The sequence below is a fragment of the Delphinapterus leucas genome, chromosome 12, assembly GCF_059928025.1.
Source record: "Delphinapterus leucas isolate spDelLeu-1000000601 "Yukka" chromosome 12, BTC_Dleu_Yukka2, whole genome shotgun sequence".
Lineage (NCBI taxonomy): Eukaryota > Metazoa > Chordata > Mammalia > Artiodactyla > Monodontidae > Delphinapterus > Delphinapterus leucas.
Genome location: NC_143140.1, coordinates 66608183 through 66619186, shown reverse-complemented (window position 1 = coordinate 66619186; position 11004 = coordinate 66608183). Strand labels below are relative to the sequence as shown.

General features: G+C 41.0%; 1 protein-coding gene across 6 annotated transcripts in view; it reads left to right on the top strand.

The window, feature by feature from the left end:
- Positions 1–704: 704 nt before the first annotated feature.
- Positions 705–11004, top strand: part of SLC18B1 (solute carrier family 18 member B1) — a 30338-nt gene continuing 20038 nt past the window's right edge. For 2 of the 6 annotated variants that reach the window (XR_002642486.2, XR_002642488.2), the window contains exons 1-5: positions 705–932; positions 2124–2263; positions 9467–9562; positions 9882–9955; positions 10676–10823. Coding sequence is in view for 3 of the 6 variants with exons in the window: in XM_022556877.3 (XP_022412585.1) it covers positions 890–932; positions 2124–2263; positions 9467–9562; positions 9882–9955; positions 10676–10823 (501 nt within the window). In the remaining 3 variants the exon portion in view is untranslated. Of the gene's footprint in view, positions 1190–2123; positions 2264–9466; positions 9563–9881; positions 9956–10675; positions 10824–11004 lie in introns of all 6 variants that reach the window. The other 4 variants (XR_002642489.2, XM_022556877.3, XM_022556890.3 and 1 more) reach the window with 3 other exon arrangements.

Below are 11004 nucleotides of genomic sequence, written 5' to 3'. Positions count from 1 at the left end.
TTGATTTTTGGAAATTTCCAAAAAAATTAAAAAATATATTTTCAGTCCCCTCCTTCCTTGGTTGAATTCGAGAAATGCAGAAGCAGGATACAGAGGGCCGACTAGTGCCTTGAATTGAACCTCAAGCCTCTGCCTCCAGGGGGATACTCCCAGCCACTCCGCCATGGCCATGCGTCTTCAGCATTCACTATAATTCCCGCAAATATTTTTCTAATCCGGGTACTTCACATCAGTTAATTCATTGCCAGGTTACTAATGTCTGGCTTCGGTGATTACAAACACCACATCGTTTACCCACTACGAAGAATAACACACTTTAAATAAAAAATCTGGGCTGCTCTTGCCTTCTGAGACGGACTGCATTCTGCCTATGGAATGTGTATCTCTCTAAATAAACTTGCTTTCACTTAAAAAAAAAAAAGGGGTCGTTATGAACCTAGTTTTCTAATTCACATTTGTGTTTTTAAGTTTAGGTGTTCCCTATCTTTTCTGTGTCTACCTAGCTTCCTTTCTTACTCTTAGTATTCCTAAATTTTACTCATTTTAAGGTAGGGGGTTCAACTATATGAAATATAGACTCATCCTTTTTTTTTTTTTTCCTCTCATACAGAGAGAAAAAGTACAGCACATCCTAAGTGGTGGACGTAAACAGCCTACGCCTTAAAAAAAAAGTCCTTGCTCCGCCCTCCGCCCGCCCCCGCCCCGCCTCCCGGAGCTCCTCCCTATCCTCTAGGGCCGCGTGGAGCTCCCGGGGGCGCTACCCGTAGGGAATCCGGGATGCCTGGGCCCGGCTGAGCAATCGCCGCCCGCCTTTCCGCTCTTTCAAGGTCGAGTCCGAGGGTGCGGGCTTGGACCTGGGAGCTGCGGCGCAGGAGTCCGCGCACTGCCCATGGACTCGCCGGGGGACCCCGAAGGCCCACGCCCCCCAGGAGGTTACAGAGAGCAGCGAGGCCGGATGTACCTCTGTGGCTTGGGTCGTGTCTCTTTAACAGCAATTGAATTAGCTTTAGCGTGGTTTGTTTGCGAGAGATTCGAAAAGGAGGGGCCTGGCGGTGGGGCTCGGGTCAGCGTGTTTTTTCTCTCTGGAAAGGGTTAAAATTTGCGCACTGGGGTGGTGCGGATGTGGCCTCTAATGACTTTCTCTCTGTAGCTCTACTTTTAAGTACTATGTGTTTAAGAATGCATTCAGGTAAGTGTGCCTGTTAGACAAACGAAAACGAGCCCCACTGTTGTCCCTCTCGCCCCTTTAACTTTCTCTCAGTTCCCTTCCTCATCCACTACCAAAATTTTTACACAGATTCTTAAGACTTTCTCCTGTTGCACAGATTTCTTTTTCTAGACAGCAATAGCAACCTCTGAAAAAATAGAGCAATTCAAATATACTTTTCTTACTTAAATTTCTTTTATCTCAAAACCATTTAATTTAAAAATAGCAAATAGATTTATTTACTGGATGTTTGGAACTGAGTAAATGACCTCGTGTCTTTAAATTAAATGGAAATTTAGCCCTGGGAATAAGTATTAAATTAATTGATGCAGAAGACCTGTAATTATTGTAAAACACTGATGTACAGATTTATGGCACTTGTCTTTCCAGGAGCTGCCATTGTAAGTATTAATTCTCCAGTTGAATGATTTAGCTTATTTTCTCCTACTTACACTTCACTTGACTTCAATAGTACCCTCTTAATAAACCGCTAACATCACATGCTTAAAATGTGATTGAGTCCGTGTAGCATATGAAGCTAGTAACTTGAGAAAGCACACTATACTTCAGAGAACAGTACTCTGGAGAGCACCCTGTGGCCTCATTCTTCTTGAAGGAATCTATTAAAGGTGAAAGAAATAGACCTTATGGTGAAGGCAAAACAAAGCAGATGCTTTGATAAATTGTGCACTGAAATCCTAATAGGGAATAGTATGTAAATGAAAGTGATATATTTTGAAAATTGCAGTGATATACAGGGATTGTGTTACATTTGATCAAATGTGCTGTATTCAAAATAGCCCTTAGCTCAGCAGATGTTATCCTGAGTGCATTTCTGTGCACAGAAGTGACGTTTCTGTACTTTGATCAGTAGCCCCAATTACATGTCTGTAATTGCAGCATGTTTGCCTTCAAGGTGATGGCCCTCCAGGAGGTGCAAGGGAGACATCCAGGCAGCTTTCAAGAGAACAGATTTTTGTACTGATATCAGCAGCTTCCATTAACTTAGGTTCCATGATGTGCTATTCTATCCTTGGACCCTTTTTCCCCAAGGAGGTAAGACATTTTTATATCCTTATGAACTATTAGTGTTTTTAAAAAGCCTTTGAAATATTTCATTTGGGGGATGTAAAAATCTGCATATGGCAAAGATGATGTATAGAACTTCAGCCAACAGAAGACTTCTTAGAGAATATATGATACCAGAAAAAAAATTCAGTAAAAATTACATCATCTTGGGAAGTAATTCACCTAAGTATAATTGACCTTCTGAGGATTACTTTGCTTACCATGTAGTTTGATTCATCTGTTTGGTTTCTGCAACTGAAAAAAAAAAAAAAAAAAAAAGGAAGTGCACTGAATAACTGAGATTTTAACGTTATTGCAAAAGATCTACGTGAAGACAGTGTTTCCTGGAGTTTGGGTTTATTAATATTTTGGAATTAGGAAGGCATGGTCCACTAAATGCCCTTTTCTGACTTGAATTTCATATGGAATCTAGTGGCAGTGTTTGTGCCAAGGAGGAATTCTGATTAGTATTGATTAGGTCCTTCTAATTATAGTGTTTTATGTGGTGTTAGGGTCTATGGATAATGGCACAGACTCGAAGGAATAACCCCTAGAGAATCCACCTGGAATCTGGAGGTTGGTGAGGTATAGTATGGAAGGAATGATACTGACTTGGCTGAGTGGAGATAACCTGCCCATGTGTTTTGCTTCATGCTCTTTGCCAAAGCCTCATGATGCACGGGCCCCTCCCAGTCCTCTGACTTCTTTGATAACATGTGGTCCTTCCTTCTGTGTGCTACAAAAGATGAGAAACATGGCTTCTCTGCTAAAGAAGCAGTACAGCTCTGTAGCCATAAGTGCTTTTTAGTTTTCAGTGTACTTTCCCACACATTATCCCATTTGGTTTCCATAGCAACTCCATAAGATAGGCAGAATGGCCAGAATCTCATAATGTTGCAAATGAAGAAACAGATTCCGAAGTTAAGTGACTGGCCCAGTTCAATTCCGTTTACTGAACGGGAATGGGAGGTTTAACGACTTCCCACCCTAGAGTGTGCTAGGCGTTGGTTGTGTTAGGGCTGGAAAAAAGATGAGGAAAATGTCCCTCTCTCGTCTGTCCATTGGGAGTGAAAAAGTATGACAACAAAAAGTTGCAGAGGGGCTTCCCTGGTGGCAGAGTGGTTGAGAGTCCGCCTGCCGATGGGGGACACGGGTTCGTGCCCTGGTCCGGGAGGATCCACATGCCGCGGAGCGGCTGGGCCGGTGAGCCATGACCACTGAGCTTGCGCGTCCGGAGCCTGTGCTCCGCAACGGGAGAGGCCACAACAGTGAGAGGCCCGCGTACCGCAAAAAAAAAAAAAAAAAGTTGCAGAGTATTTGGATCTCCTTGAAGAGGATGTCCAAAATGTTAGGAATGGTTAATTTTGCCACGGGAGAGGCTGGCTGCTGTGGAAGGGAAGGAGAGAAGGAGTAATACTGAAAGGGGCTTGGCCGAATAACCCTAAGGTGAGTCAAAGAGGTGTTCTAGGTTAGAAACACACAGGGGATAGTCACGAGATTAGCAAAGTAAATAGCGTGTTCTTAGGGAAGCACAGACGAAGGTGGGGCTTGGGCCTGGGGTTCAGTGAGGTCCGATGGGAGCAGAGGATCTGAGAAGGCAGATTGGTGCTCGAATGCAAGGGTCCTTCCACGCAGGGCAAAGATGTAGTCAGTAAGAAGTCATCAGAGGTGCTTGGGCAAGACAGAGTAAGTAGACTGAGTAGATATCGGTTTTGGAAAAAAATAGTGATGGATGGAGCCTGTAGAATTACGATGGAGAAGAACGGGAGTAAGTGGGCCATCAAGTTAGAAGGGTATCCCGGTTCAGCTGGAACTCAGCAAGGGCACCTAGTGTTAGATTCCTCTTAGTGGAGTACAGACAAAGGAAAAGGAGGCTGTTGCTGTGTGCCTTTTTTGTTTTTTGTTTCTCTTGAAGTTTTTGATTTAGTTTTTGGCATCCAAGAGGCAGGGGAGAGAGCGTTCTAACTTTAATAGGTGTAGATTTGAAGAGTGGGCTCTTCTTTTTCATTTTTAGTAACAGCCTTAGGGTTGACAAACGCACTGTCAAAACTTGCTCTTTCTCCTTCGTATTCTGTTAACCTTCCTATTAGCTAGAGCTAACTAGGTCAAGGGAGAGCAAGGCCCTTCTTCTTTTTTTTTTTTTTTTTGTGGTACGTGGGCCTCTCACTGTTGCGGCCTCTCCCGTTGCAGAGCACAGGCTCCGGACGCGCAGGCTCAGCGGCCATGGCTCACGGGCCCAGCCGCTCCGCGGCATGTGGGATCTTCCCGGACCGGGGCACGAACCCGCGTCCCCTGCATCGGCAGGCGGACTCTCAACCACTGCGCCACCAGGGAAGCCCAAGGCCCTTCCTAACTTCTGGCACAGGATTCTTATTTCTACTCAGCCTTTTTCTGGCCCCTCCTTCTTTGGCAGAGGATTAGAAGTGACCTAGAAATTGCTTTTAATAGCTGTTCTTGCTGTCCTAATGTGAAGCAGGATCCGCATGCCAAAAGTGGTATTCAGTTACTGCTGTGGTATGTGATTCTAGGACATCCTAAGTCACCATCCTGCTTCCGCAGAGAATGTGGGAACCCGTGCAAGATGGAAGCTGTCATGACTGCTGGGACCATGACACAAGTAACTTTTGCAAGTCTGTGTTCTCATCTGTAAAATGGGGCCAGCTAAAAATACATCCCTTATTTAATTGTTGTTAGAAACCGTATAGAACAGCATGGCTCATAGTGAGGGTTCAATAAATGTTAGTTGCTGTGACTATTATATATTTTCTGCCAGACTCTAGAATTAAATACCTTTCGGAGCTATTAAGCAAAGAACATGGATGTGACTTGACCAATGAATGTTCTTTCTACATCTTAATTCACCCCTTTGTTGATACCTTCCCTTCAAGGTACCTGTTTTATGTTACTAGGGCTGCTGTAACAAAGTACCACAGACTGGGGACAACAGAAATTTATGGTCTCACAGCTCTGGTGGCTAGAAGTCCAAGATCAAGGTGTCATTGGCAAGGCTGGTTCCTTCTGAGGGCCGTGAGGGGAAGATCTGTCCCAGACCTCTCTCTCTGGCTTGTAGATGGCCAACTTCTCCGTGTGTCCTTTCATACCATCTTCCCTCTACGCGTGTCTCTGTGAAGAAATTTCCCCTTTTTACAAAGATACGAGTAATATTGGATTAGACTCCACCCTTAACGACCTCATTTCAGCTGATTACCCCTGCAAAAACTATATCTCCAAATAAGGTTACGTTCTGAGGTACTGAGAGGACATCAACATAAGAAGTTTGAGGGACACAATGAACCCCGTAACACCACCTGACCTTTGTGTAGTAGAAATGTGGACTCTGTGTTCCTGTCTACACACAGTGTAACCTTTTGCTAAGATACCAATGAAGGCATCGTTCATAGTGAGATCTCTCTTTTCTGCACACCATTATCTCATGTGGTGATTAGTAATGGAAGGGGAATGGCTAATCCTGAGTCTCATAGAATTATGGGCTGAAATCCTGCCCAAGCAGTTTCTACAATGCTCTGGGTTCAACTTCTCCACTGTCTCCCACCACCAGGCACTTAGGGACCACACTTCAGAGGTAGGGGGTGCTTCCTAGAGTGAGGGGACCTTTCCTGCCTATAGTTTAGCCATGAAAAGTAGAGTTCACCTATCTGATTTCCTGTGGTATGCTGCTTTGAGAACTGTAGGGTTTATTTAGAGACATAATAACATAAGAAGAACATTTTCTTTAAAAGACAAGGTTTGAATGATGATCATAACTTCGTATGGGAAGCAATAAAGTAAATTTTTATCTTAAAATTGTAGTTAGGGAGAAAAGGTAAAGAAATAGAATTATGGCTGTTGTCGAGGACGGATTTTAAAGGGAGTGTGTGTATGCACATGCATTTCTGTATTCAGAGTAAAGTGATTTGTGGAAGAGCTGAAGCTCTGGCAGAAGGATGAATCTAAGTCGGATCTTCTGACCATAGCTATTCACTGCTGGCTTCTGGGTACCACGCGTGATGCATAGAAGGTGCTCGGTAAATGATTCCTGAATGCCTGAGAGGACAGATGTGTGTTTCAGGCTTAGTGCTTCATGGTATGCCAAGTTGCCGATCTTATCTTTAAGAAATTAAACTCATATTTTAACCCCTTACATGGTTATAGCTAGAACCTGATCTAAGGATCTACCATAGTTCCAGGGTTTTAAAAAGGTTTTCAAACCTTTTGTCTATTCATTTGTACATCACAACTAATAGTAGCATTTGAAGTTCAAAAGAAGTAGATTTAGAATAAATACTACATCATTTGTAGCAAATTTAGGAGCTCACTGATAGAATAGGCTACAAATATTAATAGGGATCATTGATGGGCAATAAACTACTCCAAATGTTTCAGGAGAACAGAGAGAATGTCGGGAGCTGGGGGAGCTTCTTTCATCTGTGTTATTGATGTCAGGAAAGGAAACTTCATCTTCTCTGAACTGTCAGGTAGTTGAGAGTGGGTGTCAGAAACAGAGAACCACACTGAGCAGTCCTTGGGATGACTCATGTGCCAGCTTAAGGAGCTTCCTGTTCTTGAGTTTTTTGACCAGCAAAGTGATTTTTTAATTGATTTGCATTCAAACCTTCCTCCTGTGTGTTTCTCCTTTTTTAAAATTTAATTTTATTTATTATAAGCAGGTTCTTATTAGTTATCTGTTTTATACATATTAGTGTATATATGTCAATCCCAATCTCACAGCTCATGCCCCCATCCACTTTCCCCCCTTGGTGTCCATACGTTTGTTCTCTACATCTGTGTCTCTATTTCTGCCTTGGAAACTGGTTCATCTGTACCATTTTTCTAGATTCCACATATATGCATTAATATACGATATTTGTTTTTCTCTTTCTGGCTTACTTCTCTCTGTATGACAGTCTCTAGGTCCATCCACATCTCTACAAATGAGCTGATTTCGTCCCATTTTATGGCTTTATATATTCATCTGTCAGTGGGCATTTAGGTTGCTTTCATGACCTGGCTATTGTAAATACTGCTGCAATGAGCATTGGGGTGCATGTGTGTTTTTGAACTATCGTTTTTTCTGGGTATATGCCCAGTAATGGGATTGCTGGATCATATGGTAATTCTGTTTTTAGTTAAGGAACCTCCATACTGTTCTCCATAGTGGCTGAATCAATTTACATTTCCACCAACAGTGCAAGAGGGTTCCCTTTTCTCCACACCCTCTCCAGGATTTGTTGTTTGTAGATTTTCTGATGATGCTCATTCTAACAGGTGTGAGGTGATACCTCATTGTAGTTTTGATTTGCATTTCTCTAATAATTAGTGATGTTGAGCAGCTTTTCATGTGCTTCTTGGCCATCAGTATGTCTTCTTTGGAAAAATGTCTATTTAGGTCTTCTGCCCATTTTTTTTCTTTAGAAGATGTTGGGGGTAGGAGCTTATTAATTTATTTATTTTGGCTGTGTTGGGTCTTCGTTTCTATGTGAGGGCTTTCTCTAGTTGTGGCAAGCGGGGGCCACTCTTCATCGCGGTGCACGGGCCTCTCCCTATCGCGGCCTCTCTTGTTGCGGAGCACAGGCTCCAGACGCGCGGGCTCAGTAGTTTTGGCTTACGGGCCCAGTTGCTCCACGGCATGTGGGATCCTCCCAGACCAGGGCTCGAACCTGTGTCCCCTGCATTAGCAGGCAGATTCTCAACCACTGCGCCACCAGGGAAGCCCCAAGATACTTCATATAAATGGAATCATGTAGCATTTGTTCTTCTATGACTGGCTTACTCCGCTTAGCATAATTTCCTCAAGGTTCATCCATGTTGTTGCAAGTGCCAAAATTTCCTTCTTTTTGAGGCTGAATAATATTCCATTTTATGTGTATACCACATTTTCTTTATCCATTCATCAATCAATGGACATTTGTGTTGTTTCTATATCATCTTGGCTATTTCAAATAATACTGCAGTGAACATGGGGGGTGCAAATATACCTGAGACCCTGCTTTCAATTCTTCTGGACATATACTCAGAAGAGGGATTGCTGAATTATATGGTAGTTCTATTTTTAATGTTTTCAGGATCCTCCATATTGTTTTCCATAGTGGCTGCACTATTCTGCATTCCCACCAACAGTGTATAAGGTTCCAATTTCTCCACATCTTCATCAACACTTGTTATCTTTTGTCTTTTTCAATAATTGCCATCCTAACTGGTGCGAGATGATATCTCATTATGATTTTAATCTGCATTTCCCTGACGCTTAGCGATCTTGAGCAGCTTTTCATATATCTGGTGGTCATTTGTATCTCTTTTATAGAAATGTCTGTTCACGTTCTTTGCTCGTTTTTAAATCAGGTTCTTTGTGGTGGTTTTTTGGACTATAGAGTTGTAGGAGATTCTTACGTATTTTGGATATTAACCCCTTATATAGAGGTGGTTTACAAATACTTTCTTCCATTCTGTAGGTTGCCTTTTCAGTCTGTTGATTGTTTCCTTTGCTGTGAAGATTTTTAGTTTGATGTAGTTCCATTTGTCTGTTTTGTTGCCTAAGATTTTGGTGTCAAATCCAAGAAATCATTGCCAAGATCAATGTCAAGAAGCCCTCACCCCCTGTTTTCTTCCAGAAGCGTAACAGTTTCAGATTATATGTTTAAGTCTAATTTGCTTTGAGATTATTTTGTGAGTGGTGTAAGATAGGGGTCCAATTTCATTCTTTTGCATGTGGGTATCCAGTTTTCCCAACACCATTTGTCGAAGAGAATATCTCTTCCCCATTGTGTGTCCTTGGCACACTTGTGGAAGATCAATTGACCATATTTATGTGGGTTTATTTCTGAGCTTTCTATTTTGTTCCATTGGTCTATATGTCTGTCTTTATGCCAGTAACACACTGTTTTAATTGCTGTACCTTTGTAACTTATTTTTGAAATCAAAAAGTGTGATTCCTCCAGCTTTGTTCCTTTTTCTCTCAAGATTGTAAAGCTAAAAATTTTTTATAGGCTTGGTGGGTGAATTACTTTCATGTCAGAGACTAGGTTTAATAGTTTCCTTTCCTTCCTCACCCTGTTTATTTTAAAATAATAATCTTTGAAATTACTCTACAGATAAAGGTTACAAGAAGATGATGCTCTGATCTAATAGCTCCATTTTTCTATATTGGTGCTAATTTGCCTTTCAAACTTTGTTTTCTTTTCTGTTTCTTTAAAGGCTGAAAAGAAAGGAGCCAGCAATACAGTTATTGGTATGATCTTTGGATGTTATGCTTTCTTTAACTTGCTGGCATCTTTGGTATTTGGAAAATATGTAAGTATTAATTTTTTAAAATTGTGTAATGAGTTATTCTAATTTACTAGTCTAGAACTTCCACTGATACAGAAATAACCACCATTGTATTTTATGAATCGTGCTTCAGTTGACAGTTCCATTCTTAAAGTTGATTGATTTTTAACTTCTTCCATGTTTGTAAGCAACGCATGTTGTCATTCCATTAAAGACTTATAATGTTTTATTAACTGTACATATCTTCCCCAAATCTTTTGTTTCCTGATACAGTGGATTTGTTTATGTCACTATAGACTTGTAGCAGTCATCAATTTACACTTTTCTTTGACATTTATTATAGCTTGTACATATTGGAGCAAAATTTATGTTTGTAGCAGGAATGTTTGTCTCAGGAGGAGTTACAGTTCTCTTTGGGTAAGTCATGTTCTGATATGTTTGGGAGCTTGAACAGATTTCATAATTTATCTTCAGTTTAAAATGTTAATGGTTTATGTAAATCAGTCAATACCATGTGACTAATGTTGAAGGGAGTTGAATGATACAGTGAATGGAATGAATGACATTGATCTTAAGAAAAGAGTCCTCTAGGGGATCACCATTAAGCCGGCTGCTGAATCTGTTCTTTAGGACTCCTGTGATCGTGAGAGACAGAAACTTAACTCCCTTTTCTGAGTCACAAAAACTTTTTGGCTTAAGCAGAAAGGTGAATTTCTTACCTAAAGAATCAGCTGAAGAACATAAGGATACAAATGTTAAGATAATGTCATCAGAAATCTTTCTCAGGTTCCTGGTTTTGCTTTCCTCTTCCTGTGTTTTTTTTATGTTTGGGGGGAGACCTAAAACTGAGAAGGCTTTCTACATATGTTCTTATCAGAGTGACTCTACATTTTTCAAAAGGCCTATTTAGTATTATTATTTAGGGCATCAAATATATCAGTAAAAAAGCGCAATGAGGCTGTCATTATGACTCAGATTCCTCCTACTAAAAATATAACAAAGAAACCTTTTAAAAATTTGTATTCTAAAGAGATTTATTTTCATAACTATGGTTGAGGTACTATGGTTTTCAGTGAGTACAGTTTAAAAAACTCAAAATCAATTTGGCGCTTGAGAGTCATCTTATTCTTTTTTTAGTGTATTGGACCAAGTTCCAGAAGGACCCGTGTTTATTGCTATGTGTTTTCTAGTGAGAATAATTGACGCAATCAGTTTTGCTGCAGCAATAACCGCATCCTCTTCTATCCTTGCAAAGGCTTTTCCAAATAACGTGGCTACAGTAATGGTAGGTATTTTTTACACTTTTCCTATTTTCCGTTTAGTGTAGGCTAAAATATTTATTTGGCCTTTCAAGTTAAACCTGGGACCCATTCTTCTAGACCTGCCTTTTTTCTACTTTCTGTTTTTGTTACCTTTTACCCCAATTTCTGCCTGTAGCAGCAGGCTGTCAATAAATATACCCTTAG